Below are 24,713 nucleotides of genomic sequence, written 5' to 3'. Positions count from 1 at the left end.
GCACGGTTAGTTGGAGCTTCCTTTCCTTTATTTTTCCTATGACTGTGTTTCTATTATTTTTACTAATAAACTTGTAAGATAATTTAGGAATCGATCTTCGATTTTTTGAGAGAATTGAAAGACTAGATCGATTCTCGAAAAGATCGTCTGGAAAGAAATCGATCGATTTTAATCGATTTTTTGGGGGAATAGATCGATCTTTGAATAAAATCGATTTGGATCGTACATCCCTACCCCGACTACTCGCTCAAAACAGACCGTACCTTTAGGCCGGGTATACACGATCCGGTATGAACGGTCCGGCGAAAACGGTCCGGCGCCGGATCGTCACGACAACACATAGGTTTTAATAGAAGACGATACATGGATGCGTCAATGCCGGATAGACGGATCAGCGCCGCAGCTTGCTGCGGCAAGACCGCGCGCCGGATAACCGGATCATCCTGGGCAACACACGTACTTCAATGTATCGCGATATACGTTCCGGTTGTAACGCGCGTTTTTAGTTATTTTCACCCAAATTATTACATTATATATCTTGTTTTAACACAGTCAACAATTCGCCAAATGATTTTTTAGACATTCTGTAATAATTAAAAAACTTATTATGATACTGCCGAATATTTGTATGAAATTTGTCGATTTTTTTCTACACCACTTTCAAAATATGGATGCCTTCAATGTTTTCACGTTATACTGACTCTCGCAAAAAATCTTTTGCTTCAAGACCACAAATAATTCTTGATGAAGAATCTTGCAATGAAAACATTATTTCCCGATGAAAGTCTCGAAGCAATCAAATTTTTGAATTTTTTTTAATACCTATCCGTTTTTAACGCAGTGTGTATCGCGTATATCCTATGCGGTAGAAACGCATCCGTTTCTACCGCATCCGTTGAAACCGGATCGTGTATACCCGCACTTAGAGAAAATCTACTTGAAAACATAACCCAACTTTTTACTCACGTGTTTTTTCTGTTTGTTTTGATTTTTTTTTTATATTTTGGTGGTGGTTGATATTTAGGTTGTGTTTGTTCTAAGTTTTAAAAATGCCGTTTCGCAAACGGTGTGTTTCGTTCCTTATATTTAACCCAAAATGTTCCATAATATAAAAGCATTTTTTTAGGTTTCAGGACGAGGAAGATGATATATTGTCTTCCAGCTCCGAAGACGAGAAAAAACTACGAAAATTTCGTGACAAACACCAGCTAGATGAACAATCAGACTCTGAAGTAAATTAACACATTTTGTTTTATTAATTATTCCTAGTTCATATAATTTTTTATTTAATAGGTTGAAGTATTGGGTGTAGGTTCAGATAATGATTCTTCAGATCAAAGTGATATTGCTTTAAGTGATGTTGAGGGACAACAGGATGATGATGATTTACCAGATGTCCGCGCATGGGGTAAAGAAAAGAAAAAATATTATGGAGCAGATTATGTGGATGCAGACTATGGTGGCTGGGGTAAAGAGGCTCATGCTGCTGAAATTGAAGAAGAGGAAGTGAAAAATTTACAAAGCCAACTTATACAACAGCTAGATGACAATGATTTTAGCTTAGATGTAGTGCTAAAGGTGAGTCCAAACATAAGTGTCAGATTCAGATAGAAAATAAGTAAATTACATGTCTTTACCATAAGCTACATTAACAATGCTCTTCAAAAAATGTTTGAAAGATAGACTTATTGACTATTTACAAAAAAATAATGTATTAACACAAAAACAGTTTGGTTTCATTGGGGAGCTCAGCACATCCGAATCAGGCTTTTGATGGCGATAGAAAGTGTTTGGCAGTGTTTCTGGACCTAGCAAGGGCCTTTGACTGTACTGGGCCTTGTACTGCATGAGCTTTTGCTAGATACTTTAAGATCTTATGGTATTAGAGGTCCAGTGTCAAGGGTCTTTGAAAGTTACTTGGGGGACAGAAAACAGTCTTTAAAAATAAATAATGAGATTAATGAACCATCTTATATAAAAATTGGAATTCCACAAGAAACAGTTATTGGACCTATACTTTTTATAACTTATATTAACAATCTTACCAATCTTAAAATTCATGATGGGTCACTGATATCATATGCAGATGACACGGTTGCGGTGTTTCACGGAATTTCTTGGGGAGACACAAAAAAAACTGCAGAACTTGGTCTAGCCACAGTCAAGAACTGGTTGGATTCTTTTAAATTAAGTCTCAATAGTCAAAAAACAAACTATATTGCATTTTCTATAACAGCTGCTAATCGCCCCAGCTTTCAACAAATTAAACTTGAATCAATTGATATCAAGGAAGTTTCATTTACTAAATATCTGGGTATCATTGTGGATAAACATTTAAAATGGAACTAACACATTCTAAAATTAACACAAAACATCTGTAAACTTATTTATCGATTTCATATTTTGAGAAATATTTTAACTGAAAAATTACTAATTTTAATTTATAAATCCTTGGTTGAGTCCTTGTTAAGGTATGGGGTGATTGCCTGGGGAGGTCTATACAAGAATTGTTTAAAACAACTTAATGTAGTACAAAACTTTATTTTATAGTCTATTTCAGAAGTGTATAGAGCAATAAACTGGAGAATTCCGTTCTGTTTGGCTACATTTCGTGGTAGTTCATAGGCGCAGGTACTTATAATATTTATGAATTTAATTTTCACGAATTAAATGCTAAATAATATTTTGAAAGAGATTAAATACTAAATAAATATTTTTAATCCTTTTGTATAGGTACCTATCTTTTAACGCTTTGTAACATGCAAAAATGGGGTCAGGTAATATATACAGACTATAAATACTTTTAAATCATATTTTAAACGTTAGTAGTCACTGCTACGCTGTAGTTAATCACAATATTATTATCCCAATGTTTAAAAAATGGAGGTATTCAGTCCAACGAAAAGATGTACTAAAAATTCTCCACTATCGCTGAGTGAAAAAGTTATTATTTTAAATGTACATGATTGCATAAAACACGATTACCCTATTGTTGAAAAATGTTCTCGAATGAGTGGAATTGGAAAGTCCACCATTTTCAAATTGTTGTGGGAAAGAAAAGTAGCAGGTCAAGTGGAATCTCCCAAGCAAAAGCCAGGACGACCTACAAAAGTCCTTGATGAAAATGCTAAATGTATAATTCTTTTTAGTTGCTTTATATTTTTTTTGGAAGTTTTTGGTTATTGAAAGTTTTATCTTATTTGTATATCTTGGGCTGCTACATATTTATATACATTTAGATATATATATTGTTGATTTATAGAAAATGTGGTTATTTAATAGAATAAGTTCATTATACAATATCTTATTAATATATTTGTTGATGGCAGAATAATTATATACATTTAGGGTTAGGATATAATTTATTTTGTAATTTTGTTAGAATGGGGACATCCTGTAAATAAATAAATAAATAAATAATTTAACTCTCAAAATCAATGCTTGTAAACAGGGCTTTACTAAATAAAAATATGATTTGATCCATGGACCTAATAGATCTGCACATTCAAATTCAAATTTATTAATCATTTTGGTTAAATTATAACAAAATTTTGATTTTTTTTTTAACTTAATTATACTCAATAATAATAGTTAACAGTCATTGTTTTTAACATACACCTAGATGTTGTAACATCTGTTTGTGTATGCTGAGAAATCACAAAATTTTAGTAATAATATAAAATATAATTAACCATAATCTACAACTAAACAAAACAAAAATTCTCCAATAAAGTTTCCCTTCCCAAAACTATTTAAAAAAAATTAAATTTATCTATATTTGAATAAATACATTTTCTACAGACCTTACTAAAGTTGTTGCCCTATAGTTTTTTTTATGTTTGGTATTTTTAGGTGTCTGTTTATATTATTTCGGGTTGTGTAGGAATGACTAACATAATTCTTGATTTTTTCTGATTTACGTGTATAAATGCATGTTGACAATATGTAAATTGAGTGTATATTAAAAATTTCTTTAGAATATAATTGTTGTGTAGGAAATCTTGTGTATATAACTTTTATACTCTATTTCAGAAGTGTGTAGAGCAATAAAACCTCATTAGGTATGCAAAAGTGGTACCTGGTGATCCACCAAAATTTTATGCCACTACCTTAGTTGGGTATTAGTTTCAATGTAAAATTCTTTCTTTTCGTTGATTGCAGGTAGTGCCACCCGGTTTTGGGTCAATTTATGAGTTTTGCCCATTGTTACCCACTGATAAACATTGAAAACGGTTCGCCAAAGGCGTGCAACTGGGACTTGTTTTTTACCTTATAATTAATGTACTTATAAATGCTATTTTATTTTAGAAAGTTACTTTTGTTTAAATGGAATAATATATTTTTTTCACAAATTTATTGAACATAATATGTAGAGTAAAACAGTTGAAAATGTCACTTTTGGATCTGGCACTTTTTGAACAGTGTATAACAATTTTAAATTATAATAGATTGTAGTCTTCTTTGTCATCTGACGAACTGTCATCACCTCTTGACATTATAATTAAAGGATCGACTGTCTGATCGATGATTCTTTTAAAAATCCCTCTTCGCTTCCAATATGTGTGATTATAAGTCTTTTTTCTTTTCCCGATGGTACTTTAATACCCGTAGACAGGCCTTTTATGAAAGCTTGTTTCCTATTAAATAATTTAATTTACTTCCTCTAAATTCTGTTTTATTGACAGCTTTACTTATTTTTTAATGAAATTTATCAAAAAGATGCTTTTTTCTTCTCAATCTGTTTTGTTATGATTAATTTAGGTAATGTGTGTAAATTTTATGGTAAAGTGTTTTTCAAATTCGAGCCACATCATTGGGATTTCGGAAACCGCAAGAGATACAGGGTCGGTTAAATTGGGGCAAAGTTGCGTATTCTTATGCTTAACAAAATGCCGTTTTAAAATTTAAAAAATTCCGACTACGTACGAAGTTATTCGGAAAATACCGAAATTTTGGAAAATCGTTTTTATTTTTTTTGTGAGGTTATTTGAAAACATATTTTAAAATAGATAGATTTTGAAGATGGGGAGAATAGGGCTACATTGGATTTAATTAATTTGCTTTCCTCTTTTAATATTTCTATGCATGTTAATAGCCCTACGCGTGTAACAGGTACCACATCAACAACCATTGACTATGTTGCCTCCAATATACAGGAGAATGTAATTTGTAATGTATTTGATCAGACCATAATGCCATCCTGGCTCAGGTGCCATTCAGAAAAAGATACAAATCCAGAGGTTTGGGTAGAATTTACAGCACAAGGAACTTCCGGTCTTTTGATGCAGGATGTCGGTCTTTTAATTGGGACTCAATATTTTGTGAGCAGGATGCTCTTGCTTCATTTCACGCATCTCTTTCAAAGTTAGTTGATAGATACTTTTCCGTTCACCCATTAAAAAATCGATTTAGGGACCGGAAAAGATGGTTAACTTCTGGTATTCGCATTTCCGGTCGTAATCTTAGATTTTTTGGTATTTTAAAAAAGTTCTACCCGATAAATAATTTTGTATTGTCGCTATTCTCGAGATATCGAAAAGTTTACCGGAAAGTTGTGTGTGAGGCGAAAAGACTCTATTATTCCAAACGTTTGAAATATTCCTCCAATGAGCAACGCGAAGCGTGGTCAATTGTTAATGAGGTTGTGTCCAGAAGTAATGGCTCTCAAGAGGTGCAGATTGATTCTGACATATTGAATAAGTACTTTTGTTCGGTTGCTGATATCCTCACAAAGGGTCTCTCTTCCACTTATGACCCTCTCAAATTTTTACCTACCACTAGTGGAAACTCATTTTACCTCAGCTCCACTACTCCCAGGGAGATTTTTTGCACTATAGGATCGATGAAAAAGAAAAGGGCATCTAGTGACGATGGTATTTCAGTGAATTTATTGGAAAAACTTCCTTTGAGTGCTATTCAGGCTCTTTCTGATGCTATTAATATTTCATTTCAGTCGGGCACATTTCCTCTTTGCCTAAAATTAGCAAAAATTTTGCCTCTTTATAAGGGTGGTGATCGTTCTAGTCCATCCAACTATAGGCCGATTTCAATTTTGTCTACTTTATCTAAATGAATAAAGGGGAGGAGAGAGTAAACTCCAAGTCCAAGTCTCATCAATCAAGCGTCTATTTAAAGGTTACGCGTTTCGCCGCATTAGGGCAGCATCAGACCTATAATAATATATAAATACAAAAAACTGCACACTGACTCACACTAACATAAAAATAAAATAAGTTTATACCATCGTGTATCGTTATTGACTATAATATTGATTATAACGATACACGATGGTATAAAGTTATTTTATTTTTATGTTAGTGTGAGTCAGTGTGCAGTTTTTTGTATTTATATATTATTATAGGTCTGATGATGCCCTAATGCGGCGAAACGCGTAACCTTTAAATAGACGCTTGATTGATGAGACTTGGACTTTGAGTTTACTTTCTCCTCCCCTTTATTCATATACTTAAGTCTCTTTGGGAATGATGGATGATTATTTTGAATTACTTTATCTAAGTTAATTGAAAGACTTATGAAGGATCGTCTTTTAAGGTTTCTTCTGGGGGAAGGGGTTCTTCGAGATGAACAATTTGGTTTTCTGTCAGGGAAAAGCACCTCTGACGCTATGTTTGATTTCTTGTCCAAACTTCTCCAGGGTGTTAATGGAAGAGAGGCGACTGCGGCGGTGTTCTGTGACTTGTCCAAAGCTTTTGATTGTGTGAGTCATAGGATACTGCTTCAGAAGCTTTCTGCTTATGGAGTTAGGGATGTTGCACTGAAGTGGTTTGAGTGCTATTTGTCTGGTCGCGAGCAGTCTGTGTACCTTAATGGTGACTTTTCTGGTAGGGAGTCTGTGGATTGTGGTGTTCCACAGGGGTCAGTTCTTGGTCCCCTTCTATTTCTTGTATACATTAATGATCTTATTACTCTTAGCATATGTGGACATTTTACATTGTTTGCTGACGAAACAACGGTTTTATGGTCGAATAAAGATCCCAAGCAGCTTGTCAGAAATGTTGCAGCCGATCTCCTGAAATTAAAGCAATGGTGTGATTCCAATCAACTTTGCTTAAATATGTCAAAGTCCCATATTATTGGTTTCAATTTTCAAGCTGAGAGTCTTGATTTTGGTGAGAACGCATTGGACATGGTAGACAATTCTGCATTTCTTGGTTTAGTCATTGATAAAGATTTAAAGTTTTCTGACCATATAATAAAGTTAAATAAAAAACTTGCTTCTGGCTGCTTCTCTGTTAGGGCAACCGTTCATGAACTGGGGAGAGATGTTGCTCGTGATGTGTACTTTGCTTTGTTCGAGTCGCATTTAAGGTATGCTGTTCCATTTTGGGGTGCATGTTCAAATTATCTGTTTCAGTCTGTTTTTGTGCTGCAAAAGAGAGCTGTCAGAAGTTTATTTAAGGCCCATTCTAGAATGCATTGTGGTAATCTTTTCAAAGAGAGCCGTATTTTGACCCTACCATCATTATTTATTTTGGAAACTGCATGTTTAATATTCAAAAATAAGAACAGTTTTCCAATCCGACATCACAGTTATCCTACCAGACAGATTAATAATATTCCCCTTCCTATTCCTCATTTTACATCTATCAAAGATTCATTTATATATCGCGGTTTAATGATTTATAATCACATTAGCGTGGAATTAAGAAGTGTTCAGTCTTTGCGCCAGTTTCGTTGTAAACTGAAGTCATATTTGCTTCTAAAAGCCTTTTATTCGATTGAAGACTTTTTTAAGGCTGAGGATGTTGTGTAGTAGATGTTAAGCTTTTAATCTGTTAATTTTAATTTTGAACATACCTTTATGTGTCCCTTTATCTCTGCTACCTTTGTCTACATGCATATATTTTGTTTTATAAGGATTTTGTTTGTAACATTTTTCTCTTGCATTTTTTTTTAGGCATTTTATATGTTGTATAAATTTTTTATATTTGTTTTGTAAAATCTGATTTGATTGTATTTATTTTCTGAAGCTTTGTCAATAAAATGCGTGTACATGTACCAAATTTTCGACAATAATGTACTTGAAAAAAAAAAAAAAAAAAAAACGATCAAACACTGTAATTCAATAAGTCGCTTCGAATAGAGCGCTATAATCCCACCGCTGCTCTATTAATACCCTTAAATAAAACGTCCGTATCAAATACAAAAACTAATTATTATTCCGGTCTTTGGCAAACGAATCGATAGACTCACTCTTATATTTCTTTTCATAATCTTTTAGACGCAAAACCTTCAAAATGTCTTAAATAGCATAATACTACGCCAGAGTAACATAAACATTCTGGCCTCCTTGATAAGGCGGTGAGCCGGCCGTTGCCAAAATTGCTTATATGCTCACCTTTCAAAACACCTTGTATTTATATAAGTTGGGCAAAAAATTTTTATCTTTATTTTTTTTTAGAAACCAACGAAAAAAGAAGAAGCAGAAGAAGTGATAAAAACTGACCTCTCCCAACTTTCAAACAAGCAAAAACTTGCCATTTTGAAAAAAGAATCCTCAGAGTTTTTTAGTTTAGTAGAGGATTTCAAAAGTAAGAATCTCTTATTCTGAGAAGGCCCTGCATTCAAATAATTTTTTTGTAGACAAAATGACTCTAGCCAAAGACTACCTCAAACCCATTTTGGAACTAGTAAAAAGCGGTAAAATGGAACATTGCAGAACTGTTGATCTAGTGCAAACATATTACCAATTGATCTTAAAGTACGTTGAATTGAGTATATGCAATTGTAATCTTATTTGTGCACTTTTTAGTTACTCTATAAACATATATATGTACCTTTTGCTCAAAGGAAATAATAAACTGAAAAACCATCCAATCATTCAAAAGCTTTATCAATACAGACAATTACTATCTGAAATTGAGCCAGTTTTTGAAGAAATTGTAAAACCGCAAATTGAATGCATTTTATCAGAAGAAAAACAAACTGAGGCCAAGTCTGAAATGTTCGAGCTGGTGAAGTCCTTGAAAAATTCGAAGACAAAACCTTTAATTGAAGAGACAATACCTAGTAAGAAAATGAAGCTTGACAGCGAGCCAAGTGAGGATACTGAAGGTAATAAACATTTTATCTTTTATTGCTTGATTTGTAGTTCGTTACATCGCCTACTTATATGCCAATGATGTTTTTACAAATAAGCCAAAAAAAATTATATTGCCAAACTGCATACATGAAGCTGAAAATATTAAATTTTATTAAAAATTAAACATTATTTTATAAATAATAGCAAGATGGAAATGGCTCACACGATGTGTAAAGCGTGAAACAATAATTTATTACAAAAGCTTATTGAACATTATTAAGGTATATTTAAAACTGCAAATAATTCTTTACGAATTAGTTATAAATGATTTTTAATTTAATAATAATAATAATAATTAATGATAAATGTCTTTTATTACTCAAATTCATTACAAACTTGATGAAAAAAAAAACAAAGTACCTGAACTTTGTACCTGAACAAAGCTTTATATAGCTACTCCACTGAACCAGATCAGGGTGTATTTGAAGTAACATTATAACAACATGTTATATCTAAAGAAATATTCCCAATTATAATATAACACAACAAAAGTTTTCTTCTATAAAAAACAGCAAATTTGATACATATTAAATAGTAAGAGAATTGTTTTGAATATTCATAAGAAAAATTTTATATTTCCTCCTAAATTTATCTGCACGAAGGTCAACAAATTCTGTAGGTATTTTATTGTAGCACTGAACAGCATTGTAAGAAAACGATCTCTGAAACATAGCACTTCTATGGACCGGCATGGTTAACTTATTTCTAGCTCTAACATTTACCCCGTGTACATTTGCTCTAAACAACAATCTATTCCTTATAGTCGCAGGTGCCTTTGGGCTGCTAATGATTTTTATCAAAAAAGTGGAAAAATTAAGAATTCTACGATTGTCCATTTTAAGCCAGTTAATTGTTTTATAATATTGCGAAATATGATCATACTTACGTAAGCCATAAACCAATCTGATACAGGTATTTTGAATTTTTTGTATGCGCATTTTACAATCATTATCTAAGCAAGAACCATAAACATAATCACAGTAGTTAAAATTAGAGAGCACCATGGCCTCACATAGGCTGCGTTTAAGACGTAGATTAAGAATATCTCTATTACTATATAAGAGTTTTAAAGCTGCAAACGATTTTTGAACAATTTTTTTAACATGCTCCCTGAATCTCAACTTACTGTCCATCACAATGCTGTCCAGTTTCAACAACCGAAAGCTTAGAGCCCTCCACATGAACATTTATTACACTTTTAATATTTGTAATTTTATTTGTATTTCCAAAAACCATAAAAGAAGACTTTGAGGAATTTAATTTTAAATTATGTTTTTTAGATAATTGATTTATTATATTTAAGTCATTGTTTATACCAATTTTCGCTTCTTTAAGATTATCAGGTTTGAAAGTTGTATATATCTGCGTATCATCAGCAAACGCTTGCACTTTACAAACTTTTAAGGACTTAAGAATGTCTGCTGTATATACAAGGAAAAGCAGAGGTCCCAGGACAGAACCCTGGGGCACTCCAGACAAAATGTGAGCCTGATTAGAATAAGAATTATTTGTAAATATTGTCTGAAATCTATTATTCAAATAAGACTCAATTAACTGTATAGACTCCATTGAAAAGCCATAATATTTAAGCTTAGCTAGTAAAAGGGCATGATTTATTGTATCGAACGCCTTAGAGAAATCTAAAAGCACCAGAACAGCAATCTGTTGCTTATCAATAGCGTCCATTATATCATCCAGTACGTTTAGTAGAGCTACAGAGGTACCAAAGTTCTCCCTAAAGCCACATTGCGTAGCCGGAATAATGTCATTATCAATAAAATAGCAAACCATCTGATGGTAAAGTACCTTTTCAAATATTTTTGAAAGTACTGGAAGTATACTTATAACGCGCAAGTCGTTATAATTTTCTGGGCTAGCAACTTTTGATAAGGGTTTACCAATCGAAATTTTCCATTGATCGGGGAAGTAGTGAGCTTCTATACAACAATTTATTATGTGGCATATGTACTTATCAATAAAGGGGCTACAATACCTTAATATTTTTGGTGAAATCTGATCCACACCAGTCGCATTAGACTTAATACTATTTAAAATTCTACTTACATCTTTAACAGTTGCAAGATTAAGTGTGAAATGCAGGCTATTATCAAATACACCATTATTATAACACTGAACTTGTTCATCACAATTCGCAGAATTTTGAAGAAATTGAGAAAAAAAGATGTTAATTTGATTTGGATCAGACAGGTGTTCCGGAATATTGGTATTATTTTTATCTCTACAAATGTTAAACTTTTTTAATGACGACCAAAGCTGACGTTTATTTTTTTCGTTACTCAACAGATTAAGGTGCTTCTTTTTTTCTCTTCTAATTGTAGCCAGAGTATGATTTCTCAGAAATTTATAATTCTCCCAATCTTGTATATCCCTTGTTGCCTTGAATTTCCTCAATGCCTCATTGCGTTGTTTTTGGAAAAGAAGTACCTCAGATGTTAGCCAAGGAGCTTTAGGTTTAGTAATTCTTGCTTTTTTAAAAGGAGCATGTTTATTAAAAAGTGTTTGAATTAAATTATTAAAAATTACTAGCTTACTATCGATATTATTTTGATATAAAATGCTATCCCATGGTAGGAAATATAAATCCTGTAAAAAAAGTTGGTTATTAAAATTTTTAAAGCACCTGTACTCAATTAGTTTAGGAACTATGGGTACCCTGTTTAAATTTAGTTCACAGAAAACCAAGTTGTGATCTGAGACGTTGTCTGCGCAAATGACCCCTTTATTATGTATCAGAGACACATTAGACACAAATATTGTATCAAGAAGAGTGCTGCAAGTAGCTGAGACTCTGGTTGGGTCTTCAATTATTTGAGTGAGATTATAATTTTCAAATAATGATGTAAGGGGATTATTAAAATTTAAAAGATTAATATTAAAATCTCCTAAACAGAAAACTTCGTCAATACACGGGTATATAAAAGAAAATATATTATCAAAATCAGAAATTAGGCTATTAAAGTTAAGAGTAGGGGGCTTATAAAAACCACCAAAAGCATAATTTTTATTTTTGATTTTTATTTTTAAGAAAAGAAGTTCCAATTGAGCATTAATATTAAAGTCAAATGAAACAATATTAACTTTATACTTGTCTCTTGCATAAGCCGCCACGCCCCCGCCTCTACCCTGACGATTCTTCTTAAAAAATTGGTATCCCGGAATTTGAAACAACAATGAGTTATCGGTATTGGAGAGCCATGTTTCAGATAAAAAGATAATGGCTACATTTTGATGTTCTATTAGGAATCTAAATTCATTGAACCTTGTATGCAATGATCTTACGTTTAAATGTGCAATTCTCATTTACCTATAAAATATATAACACCTCACTATAACAGTATAGTGTTCATACACCTTTTTATACCAAAAAGAGAAATATTAATAAAAAATAAAAAATTAATATATAAAAATAATATACAAATAAAAATTATTTAACGTAAAAAAAGTAAATGGTTAAAGGTTAAGAACCACAGATGATGAATGAATGAGTCGCTCTCATTCCCATTTTTAATACCTAAGACAAGTTTTTACCAAAGAAACAATTATAAAAACAAAATGAAAAAAAAAATTCAATTTCTACCATTTTATCGTTATAAACAAAAAGCGTAAACACGCATGAAATTATAAATAATATATGTAGCCATATACTTATATAAAAGTACAGTAAACCAAATGACCAATTTTAATTTTTAAATGTACCTGTTAATCACGTCAATTTTTAATTGAATGAATATCCATCTCTGAGTTAATGCGGTGCACTGTACCATTTTCCGCTCTAACATACACATTACCATTCAAAATCCATGTATTTTTATGTGAAAATGAACTAGAAGCACTTTTGAATAGCACTAACCGAGATTTAGTTAGGTCCTCCTTAATTTGCACACCCGTATTTTTTAGATATTTTCGATTTTTAAGCACGGCTATACGAGCGGCCTCCGACGAGAATCGCACCATAACTGCCGGCGGTGAGTCGCTAGGAATTTTAGAAGCAATTCTGTGGCATTTTTTCAGGTCATTGTGTCCAATTTTTAATTTAAGTTTAGTGTTAAATAAATCCAATACTTTATTGGGCAGATTTTCGGATTCCTCAGGCTGTAAAGCAAAAATACGGATGTTGTCATTGCGCACACTTTGCTCTTGTTGATCTATTTGTTGTCGAAGAGTGGCATTTTCATTTTGTAACTTTATCAGACCACCTCTAATTTTCTCAATTTCGGCCTTTTGAGTTTTCAATCTATCATCAAAACGTTGTTCAACCATTGTGAGAACTTTTTCTGCTATATCAGAGAGGATTTTTTCAGTAAAAACAGCAGCAACAACTGACTTAATTTCACGTAGATCTGTCGACGAAAGAACCATTTTGGCAAGAGATAATAAAAAATAGCACTGGGCTGCAGTACTATAGTTTACCAACTAAAACTTGGATCACTGAACAAGGGATGCTTAGGCCAACACAGTTTTTCCCAATAAACACTTAGGTACTTTAAAAACTGCACTTTAGAAGCAAAATTCACGGAGCGACTATCACTACTGTTTTACTCGTACGCCATCCCGCACCCAAAGCTTTTACTTTTTATTTACTAATTAAAAAAATCATAATTAGGGAAAAAACTATATATTTATCTATAAGACATTTCTAAAAATTAGATTTTAAAAATTATAAAAACTAGATTACAGGAAATGATAAAATAGAAAGAATAAAGGTAAGTAAACATATCTGAGTATAAAGGTAACAAGAAATTTAATATCTAATTAATGTTAAATTTGGCAAAGACAATATAATAATATACATATGATATAATACAATATAATAATATAATATACAGGGTGTCCAGGTGGATACGAGGGCTGTTAAACTAGAAAAAAGTTGCCAATTTCGATGCTTATTCTAAATCCTTTTACATCGTTGCAAAATGTTTATTAGTTCGTGAATTACAGGATGGTTTATGAAGAACGCCAAATTTTATTTTAATTGTTATTTCCAAAACTATTGGTTTTAGGAACTTACTTTTAATTACAAAGTTTTATAATTTTTTGTGCTCTACAAAAGTTTGGTTTGGTATTTTGGCAATAGCTATCAACTTCCTTTTTTTAAATACGGACCTGCATTTTTTATAACTTATTTTAAAAGCATTTTTTATTTAAAAAAAAAAATTTATTAAATAAGATAAGATAGGTCTCCCCAATTTTGCAAAAAAAATAATTAAAATGATTTGCAATCTCACTTTTGTCCTTTACAATTTGCCCACTCGATAGTTTTAATTTGTCAATTTTTGTTTTTCGAAAATGCTTGTTAAAAATTTGATTAACACAATTCCAAATAGCACTAGTTTGATTTTTATTTCGGGAAATTAAATTTTCTGCGTATGTTTTTTTAGCATTTTTGATTAAATTTTGCGATCTATTTTTATAGGCTTTGTATTCATTATATAAGTTATTATTATTAGGGTTTTTGCGACTTAAATTATATAAATAATTTTTATTCTTAATTGTTTTTAATAGCCCTTTCGTTATCCATGGTTTTTTACCTTTTTTTTTGTATTTGTTTGTTTTATTGTCTGGGTATTTTTATGTAAACGAAAACGAAAAAATGAGGTCTTGTGTATCTATTTATGTATGAAGTAAAACCATGTACAGACAAAATACTCTTGTAATCTTCAATGTAGTTCTTATCATTTCCTAAAATGTCTAAGTTAATATCACCTGTAATAATATGTAATTTAATATTTTCATTTTCTTGTAAATAGCTGGCAAAATTTTGAGCAAAAGTTTTTTGGTTAATTGCCCGAGATCTGTAAATGCATGTAAGTAGAAACCGTTGGTTCTTTTCGGTGACATTCATTTCGACACACTTGACTTCATCAAGAAATTTAAATTTATGTTCATGTGAAATAGTTTCTCTAATATAAATAAATATTCCATCAAATTTATTAAGCCACCCGAATTATATATATGTATATTGATATCCAGGCAAGTTAAAGAGTTGTAAATCGTAAATCGTATAAGATAGGTTTCAGACAATACAATAATGTCAAACTCATAGGTAGCCTGCTTTAAAAAGCATTGAAATTCATCAAAGTTGGAATTTAATTCCACAAATATTTAATTGAAATATTCTAAATCTGTTTTCTATATTTTCTATTTGGTTAAAAATATTAAAGTCATTAATTAAGTGCGTAGGAACAATGATTTTATCCCCAATAACATTCTCTATTGTGATTAAATGTTCTATATTTAACGCATTTTGTAAAAAAAAAAACATAATTCGCACTAACATTTTTTAATAATGGACATACACAGTTTAAAATAAAAATAAAAATTACGAATATTACACATTTAAAATGTACGAAATATTTTTAAAAAAAAATTGAAAATTTTACGGTCTAATACAAGAACATGCACATGGTACAACATAAAAAAAATTATAAAATTAATTCTATAAAAATTGACAGATAAAATTAAAATTAATAAAAAAAGCGTTAACAATGGTTTTAGAAATTCGTTAAGTACCTAAATGTCTATTACTTCCGTAGCTTTTGAATTGATGGGGCTGCACACATTTCTTCCTGAGTGTGTGATTGCTTGCTTTTAACCCATATTTTACCAGGGCATGAAAAAACAACAATTTTTCGAATAGCAATATTTATTATGTATTAAAATAGGTTAAAAAAGAAGATTATGACACGAAAAAAAGTCACATTCAAAAAAGGGCATGTTGCGTTTTCACATCATTGGCTAAATATATGAACAAAAAAACGTAATTTTACTTTTTATGGTAACGCTCAAAACAATCGGTATGGAGGGGCACGTTGCATTTTTTACATAAAAATACCGTTTGACTACTACCACAGATTTAACTAGCTACGCTAGAGCGTACCTAGTTAAATCTGTGCTACTACATATTTTGCATCTATATCTGGAGTGGAGCGATTTAGTGATAATATGACCGATATTATCATATCTTTGCTCAAGAGCTGCCCTAGGGGTAGTAATAGATGTACGAATGGAAGATTCAGTTTTTATCAGGCGAAGAGCAATGTACGATTTAAAGTCTAGTTGACTCATATTTTTGTCTCTGACAATGTTATAAACCTTCCAACAATTGACTAAAGTGCTATCTATAGTGTTAACGAACAAAGGCCACCACCACTTTTTTCCAGATATCCAAATTCAAATTCAAAATTGTTTATTTTGCCAAAAGTAAAAAAATACATGTATCATTTAGTATTACACATAATATATACAGTTGACAAAAAAGGACCAATTCACGATTACAAAACCGGTAACAGTGACCGCTGAGCGGACGCCTGCGAAAGGACCCTTAACCTAATAAATAGCTACTATAAGAAATACAAAAAATAAATTTAAAAAAATAGTACATATAAAGTATGCAAAGAGAAATAAATAAAAAACTACTTAATAAAATAATTCCCAAAAAAAAACAAAAGAAAACAAAAAAAAAAGGGACAAATTAACAATAAGAGTTCTGAAGAGAATGGGAGCGCGCAGAAGGAAAACGAGTCTTGATGACAGTTAGATTTTAGGGATAAGTCAGGGCGTGGCAGAATTTTAGAAACAATACGAAATAAAAAAATAAAAAATCAAATAAAAAATCTCAACATCGAAATTATTATAATATTGATCTTTTTTAAGTACTTAAATTTATTTATGTGACTTTTAAAACTTATAACCTAGTCTGTTCTTCCAATAGGATCTTATTTATTGAATTTTTAAAAAACAAAAATTTTGAATTCTTAAGGACTTGTGTCAAGCTATTCCACATTTTAACAGCAGTGTATGCAAAACTTTTTTCATAGCATGAAGTTCTATGGTGGGGTACAATATAGCTTTGGTCATTGGCGGTACGCTGTAGCCCTAAAGTAGTTCATGGAAGCGGTTTAAATTTTTCTAAAAGGTAGGGGGGTTTGCCAGTACTTATTACTCTGTGTATGAAACAGTAAAAATGTTGTTTTCGTCTGTTGGCCATATTTAAAATTTTAAATTCATTTAGATAGGGCGTTATATGCTCTCTATAAGATATATTATATGATAACCTCATACACCAGTTTTGCATCTTTTGAATGGACCTTTTAGTTACCAATGATAGCGAGTCACCATAGACAACATCACAATAGTCAAACAGGGACAGAACCAGAGAATTACATAAAAAATATTTTTGTTTTTGAGGTAGATACTTTTTAATATAATTAATATTTTTAAGTCTTAAATATGCAGTGGAAAGTTTACTATTTATGTGTTGCTGAAAAGATAAGTCTGTGTCAAAAAAAACCCCCAAATTTTTTGCATTTTGAACGACTGGTATAGTATTATTATTTAAAGATACCTGAAATATTTGTTCAATTTGTTCACGAAGTTGTTTATCTTTGTTTATTATAAGAATTTTAGATTTATTTGCGTTTAATTTTAAATTATGGTTCTTTGAATATAATAATAATTGGTCTAAGTCATTAGTAAGTTTTTCTTTAGCTTCTATCACATTACTCTTCACTACAGATATAGTAAGTTGGGTGTCATCGGCAAATTGATTGAATTTACAAAATTTAACACTCCTGTACATATCTGCTACATAACTGGCAAATAACAGAGGAGAAAGGACTGATCCTTGAGGTACTGCCTTTTTGACAAGTTTGAGATCCGACTTTATTATTGTAGAGTCTTTTTTTGTACTTACGTAACTATACCTAAAGGTTAAAATATTTTGTAACAAATTTAGTGCATCTGTAGAGAATCCATAATACTTTAATTTTGCTAATAACAGTTCAAGATGTACCGTATCGAAAGCTTTACTAAAATCTAAAAGTGTCATGCAAGTACTATTTGTTTGTTCTTGATTTTCTCTTATATCATTGACGATATTAGTGCTGATGTGCTAAAATTCTTTCTAAAACCAGATTGGCAGGTTGGGACTATATTTTGCTGTTCTATGAATGACTCAATTTGTGAGTAGATATGCTTTTCAAATATTTTTGACATAGCAGAAAGTGTACTAATTGGTCTTATATCTTTAAGGGTTTTTGGATCGTTAGTTTTAGGTAGTGGTAAAATTTTTGCAGTTTTCCAGATTGTTGGATAAGTTGAAGTTAATATGCAAGAATTAATAACATTTACAATAGCATCCGCACAAAAGGGTAGACACAATTTTATATCCCTTATTGATAAAAGGTCCTCGCCAACAGCATTAGATTTTATTTTAGAAATAATTTTAAACAAATTTTCATGGGTAATTAATTTGAATTTTAAATTAATATGAGTAATTAGTTTGTTGTTTTTATAAAAGTCAATGAGATGATTTGGTACTGTATTAGGCTCATTATCTGTTTCTAAAAAAAAATCATGTATATGAGTGGCGTTATTAAGAGTTTCCGGAATGTCTATTTGATTATTTTTAGATGTAAGATGAAGTTTTTTTGCTGTATATCTTATATCCCTATTCTATAATTGGCTATCCCGTTATCGTGGAGATCTACTCCCCCCATGAATTTGTTGTACATCTTGAAACCATTAGGTTGCTGAATAGGATTGTCTTTTTTTGCTTTACGGTCATACCTTTTAGCTCTGTATAATGGTTCGTCATTGTGATGGTTACTTATTACTGTGACCACTGAATTATCGTTCCATCTAACTAATGAGACCCCACTGACAGTGTCATGTGCCAAAATGTAGTAGCCGCGTTTTTGTTTAGAAACATTTTTGCTCCCTTCTAAAGGACAGCGGAGGGTTCTGTTTTCCCTTATAGTTCCGCTCGCAAAATAACCTTTATCGGTAAGATATGAAAATAATTGAAACGAAGAAAAATAATTATCAAAAAATACCTGATGCTTCATTGGGTCATTCACTATAGACAATAAATCAAGAACAACTTGCCCACCCATACCTAATACAGATTTTTGTTTATTTGGATTTGCTCCTGCGTATGGAAGGAACTGATATAAATAACCGTCTGACGAACAAATACACCATAATTTAAAACCAAATCTAACGGGTTTACCCCTAATAAACATTTTGCAGGAGTGCCTGCCAAAGTAAGGAACCATTTGTTCGTCAATGGACAGACAGTGTGAAAAATACCAAACTGCAACATTTTCTGATTTATGAGATCAAAAAATGGCCTAAGCTTACAAAACTTGTAATTTTTATCTAATTGTGCGTTTTCTGACAATTGGAGGTTTTTTATATTGTAAAATTTATTTCGACTCATACATTTTTTCACAATGTCCATCCCCTTGTCTTCATCAGTTGACCAATATAATTGTGTTTGTGGTAGTTTATGATAACCTGTAAATATTAGCAGTCCTATAAACTTTAGTAATTCATATTTATCCAACTCAAAATCATGTCGATTATTGTCTTTTGCATATTTTTCCGAAAATGTTACAATAAGATTTAATACTTGGTCATCAAAGAACAAAAAGAAAATGTCTAAAGGTGACTGTCCGTGGAGTAAATCTACCAATTTCTCAAGCGCAGGGCCTTCATTCGAAATAGGCTGGGACCTCATCATTATAGGAATTGAACCCTTTTTCCATTTTGGTTCCCTACTTTGAAATTGGCTGGTGTTAGACCTTTCGATTTTCCGTTTCTTTTCTGCCAAACTCTCATCATTAGACGAATCCCAGTCAAATTCATTGTCCTGTCTTATCTGTAATTCAAATGTGCCCGCTATGTCCATATCATTTTGACTGTTTTTTTCGTTTACAGCAATTACATCGTCATCTATATTTTCTTCGTATCTGGTTCTGGAGGAATATAAACAGCATCAATTTCAACTAAAATAGTTTCCGTCTACATAACAGGCCTAACAAAAATACTTAGTAGATCTTACCAACATCTCCGGAATGTTCTGCTTCCAATTCATCTACTACTTCATATAAAGCACTCTCCAGGTCTTTTTGCGTAAGGAATTTAGGCATGTTTTTCGAAAATACACATACACTTAGCACCGATTAAAATTCAACATTACTAAAAACTTTCTTACACATAAACACACACACACAAGCCTAAACCGCAATATCTCTAGCTAATACCGTTGGCAACTCAAGCGCTATTTCGACCAAAATACAGATAACGTATTTTCCCAGTGATGCCTTTTCGCAACATTTATAATTGGGAGTCAAGTATTTTGGAATTTGTAACATGTTTTTGTTGTCAGTAAAAAAAGGTAAATACACACATGTGTTAGCGATACGATTCAGCTAAACAAATCTCGCCTATATTATGCTTACCAATAATAAACAATAATATTCGAAAGTATGTTTAGACATAAAATTTTGCTTGAATTGGAATAAAAATTTAAAAATCAAAACACTGATTTATTTATTGATTGTTTTAAAAATCTTTTTAGTTCAACCTTCGTAAATACTATAGTAGCGTTAGATATCTCATTTTTTATTTTATTTATATTATAAAAAAAATTAATATGACTGTTGCGTTTTCGCATCATTGGTGAAAAATGGGTTAATAGAATTTGATCTTGTTCTCGTACCTATTGTCGGCTCTCTGTCTTCTGGAGTTTCGTTGCTTTTGTTTGGTACTGCATCAGAAAAAACTGGTGGAAATGCCTGATTGGAAAGTTTGGTTAAGTTCTTCCAGATGTTGAACCTCAGACTCTGTCGATTCTAGTTGTTCTATAGTAAATGCTTCGCCATTTACGATAAGTTTGTTTTTAAATACTTTGGCATAATTGTTTTTATTTCTGGCTATTTGAAGATGTTTTAACAAAAATTTTTGCTGCTGTCTGAGTCAGGTGTTAAATCGTTTGCAATGGAATTGCAAAATTTAAAACTAAATTTTTTAACATATTTAGATTAGGGTTCATCCAGTTTAACACAAATAACCAGTAGTTTCATAAGCTTAAGCTTTTGATCAGTTAAATTTTAAATTATGAAAAGCAGAATAAGCATTTATAGCATTAATAGAATATGAAGCATTTTTTTTATTATAAAATATGATGAAATTTATTATAGATTTCTTAATAAGTTTTTATTATTCTACATTTATGATGACGGTTGTCCCTTGATATGATGGTATGACAATACCGGTATTTACTTGTAAAAAGATCGGCTTAAATCGCCTTTTTTCCGATGGTGAGGCACAAACAACACAACTTTTTATTATCGTAACAATTCACCAAAACACTGAAATGACTCAACCTTTTTCCTTTTTCAACCAAAAACGAAAGAAAAAATACAGAACTTTACAAATGCCGAATGTAAACACAAAGCCGTTTGTCAAGATGACCTCAGCTTTTGCTAACGGTGTTGCCATTTCAATTTTTTTAGAAACTTTAGGAATCAGAATGTTAATAATTTTGTTTGCTTTGAAGATTTTTTTTTGCGCTTAGAATACCATATATTTAATTTTTACTTTTTATTTTTAATCCAAAATCTAACAACCATAAGTTTAACTTAAAATTAACATTATGATATGTGTTGATATATAGCTGAAAATTTCCTCTTTTGAAAATGCATGTAAACTTGACAACAGACAATCGATGCATATGTGTGTAAACAAAACACCCAAACAAAGTTGTTGTTTACTAATTCTAGCCTTTCAATGTTCTAAGTCTAAAACACACTCTGGTTTGAGAATTTCTGGATAAATATTGGGTTTGAAAAAAAAACCATTGTGGTCTGAGGTGTGAGTAAGATGGCTTAGTAAGCAACTGGCTTAGTGAATCTTTCAGTGTTTGATTAGTGTTTTAAGAACCACTGAAACCAAGAAGCACCTGAAAAAATACAACATTTTAGAGGGCTAGTTCCTCTTTCATTAAAATGAACAATAAAGTCTTCTGTTACGATAAGAGCTTTATGTACATACTTTTTTTAAAGAACTTTTGTCATTACATTAAATAAATTGTCTAAATTAACTTCTGTGATGAGTGGCACGTTCTTTAAGAAAATGTGAGCAAAATTGTGAAGGTGCGGCAGAGAGACTCTCAAAATTTAAAACGTCATGACTAAGATTCTCCATACCTTTAATAACTTTAAGATTGACTCATAGTGACGGATAGATTTGACGGGCTTTTAGACGGTCTATTAAGCTCTGATTTCGAGATTTTCTGGTGTTTTCTTTAAAAGTTTTTAAAATTCGTTCTTCGTTCATGATTCTTAATTTTACTATGGATTTTCTCCAGATAGGATATTCTTTTTCTTGAACTTTAGTATAGGAGTGCTATATGTGTAAAAAAAAATCAATTTTTTGAGTGCGCTATTTTGTGAATTTCTTCTGATTTCAATCTGTAGGACGGTAAGATTTAAATTTATAAGGTGCAGGTTCCACACATTCAGGACCACTATATTGCGTAAATTATTAGAGGTAAGCAGGTTTTATTAACAGGAAATCTGTGCATATCAGAGAAAACAAGAACAAGTATTTTTGTGTTATCTGTGTTATGCACTCATATAGGTTAAGTATTTTGCAATAATATCGACTTCAAAAATGCATTGAAGTAAATGGACAACAGATTGAACATCAATTGCAAAAATATTGTATAAATTTGTATTTTTCAATATCGTATGTTTCATTAGGCTATTAAGTCCAATTTGACAAACTGCTGACTTTAGGCATATGGTATGCTCTACAGAAAAGTATTCAGAATATATCGCAGAATTGTGAAATGTCATAATATACAGGGTGTTCCATTTAAAACAATTAATGTTGACGCCATAGTGCTACTAGAGGTACCCTATATAGAAAATTTTTATTGTGAATAAAACGCGCAAGTGATAATGCTAATCGACGTGTCCGAAAAATAGAAGAAAAAAACACCTTAATTTTAAATAAATTTGTTTCTTTCATCGTTAATGCACTGTATATTTTCAACTGTTTACTTTTTGTTACAGATATAGGTAAAAGGGCCATAACCTATCAAATAGCCAAAAACAAAGGAACTCAATTAGAGGGGAAGTCAAGAAAGAAGGGACTCAAGAACCCAAGGGTCAAATACAAATTAAAACTAAGAAAAGCTTTGATTAAACGAAAGGGCGCTGTAAGTTATATTGTTGTTTTATAAACCAATACCTATAATGTAATCTATAAATTTGTTTAGGTTCGAGAACCAAGAAAGGAGCTTAGTAGATACAGTGGAGAAATATCCGGTATCAAGACTTCCGTAAAGAAAAGTATAAAACTAAAATCCTAATAAATGAAACATATTAGATTACCAATAAATATGTATTTACCAAAAGATGAATTTAGTAGAGTTATTGTTATAAATACCTATAAATAAAATATCCTATATTGAATAATGACCATTGCATCTGTAACAATAGGCCTACTGGTGGAGGGTGCTCTGGGAAATGGAAACCGTTGCGCGGAACTTATAAGTATTGTTTTGAAGCAGTGTCCTTAATTTATTGAGTTTTCGTGAGTTTTTAAGTTGATTTTGACGTAAGTTTTGTAGTTCCCAAAAGTTGTAACCATCAAACTGCCATGCTCTGGTAATTACAGTTGTAAAAACCACTACTAGACGGAAAAACTGCATGTTTATTGTTTTCCCGCCAAACTGTCTTATCTATAAAAAGCTGTTGAAATAGCTTAAAATATATTGTAATTGTTACGCTCCTGTAACGAATCTTTTTCGAGTAGGTACTTATGGTACACATCTGTTTTTGTCCTTTTACTTGTTGATCCTATTTCTTTGTACAATACTTGTAAATGTTATTCTATGTTTAGAAACCAACGTGTGCGTTTTATTTCAATAGGTTATGGGCCCAGAATCACGAAAATTCCAAGTTTAAATAAAACAGTTTGTACGCGTTAGTAGTTTTCAGTTAAAACATAAGAATGGCTGCGAATTACCTAGTTAATATTCCTAAATTGAAGGGACGCGAAAACTACGGTGATTGGGCGTTTGCTGTCGAGAACGTTCTGGTTTTGGAAGGGTTATCCAAATGTATATCGGAAGTTGTGGAGGCAGATGACGCGAAGGCTACGGCTAAATTGATTTTGACAATCGACTCATCTCTTTATATTCACATTAGGGATAGAACAACGTCAGTTGATTTGTGGTTAAAATTAAAATCACTTTTTGACGATAAGGGTTTCACAAGAAAAATCGGTTTGTTACGAAGTTTAATTTCGACGCGATTAGACAGTTGCGACTCGATGGCTGATTATATGAATCAAATCGTGGAAATTAGTCAAAAGTTACGCGGTACGGGATTTAAAATTGACGACTATTGGATTGGTTCGTTGTTGTTAGCAGGATTACCGGAAAAGTATGCCCCCATGATTATGGCGATTGAACATTCAGGTATAGCTACCACAACAGATTGCATAAAAACTAAACTGTTGGATATGCAAGTAGATTCCGGAAGTAGTGGCAGTGCGTTTGCGGGTAAATCGAACTTTATTCCACAAAATAAGAAGCATAACAAAAAGGAGCTTAAGTGTTATAAGTGTAAGCAACCAGGACATTTTCAAAATAAGTGCACCTACCGTGAGAAAACTCAAGCAAAAACGTCGAATGCGTTTAGTGTAGTGTTTATGAGTACCACATTTAGTAAACTTGATTGGTATGTTGACTCAGGCGCAAGTTCGCATTTGACAGCTCAGCAGGAATGGCTTG

The 24,713-nt window shown here is 31.7% G+C and overlaps 1 protein-coding gene across 1 annotated transcript; it reads left to right on the top strand.

The window, feature by feature from the left end:
• The first annotated feature begins 922 nt into the window (after window positions 1-922).
• Window positions 923-23,336, top strand: LOC126739995 (something about silencing protein 10). Its single transcript, XM_050445842.1, has 8 exons — window positions 923-1,066; window positions 1,127-1,232; window positions 1,294-1,578; window positions 8,423-8,552; window positions 8,605-8,722; window positions 8,774-9,075; window positions 22,987-23,132; window positions 23,193-23,336. The coding sequence occupies exons 1-8, from the start codon at window positions 1,050-1,052 to the stop codon at window positions 23,283-23,285; spliced, it is 1,197 nt and encodes a 398-aa protein (XP_050301799.1). The 5' UTR covers window positions 923-1,049; the 3' UTR covers window positions 23,286-23,336.
• The last annotated feature ends 1,377 nt before the right edge of the window (window positions 23,337-24,713 follow it).

The sequence above is a fragment of the Anthonomus grandis genome, chromosome 8 (genome assembly GCF_022605725.1).
Source record: "Anthonomus grandis grandis chromosome 8, icAntGran1.3, whole genome shotgun sequence".
In the NCBI taxonomy this organism is placed as follows: Eukaryota; Metazoa; Arthropoda; class Insecta; order Coleoptera; family Curculionidae; genus Anthonomus; species Anthonomus grandis.
Note: the sequence above shows the minus strand (reverse complement) of the source record. Positions and strands in the feature narration are given on the sequence as shown.

Excerpts from the sequence above, each read along its gene's own strand:
- LOC126739995 (XM_050445842.1), top strand. Across the intron at positions 1,579-8,422 it reads GCTTAGATGTAGTGCTAAAG|AAACCAACGAAAAAAGAAGA; the intron begins GTGAGTCCAAAC and ends ATTTTTTTTTAG. Across the intron at positions 9,076-22,986 it reads GCCAAGTGAGGATACTGAAG|ATATAGGTAAAAGGGCCATA; the intron begins GTAATAAACATT and ends TTTTTGTTACAG.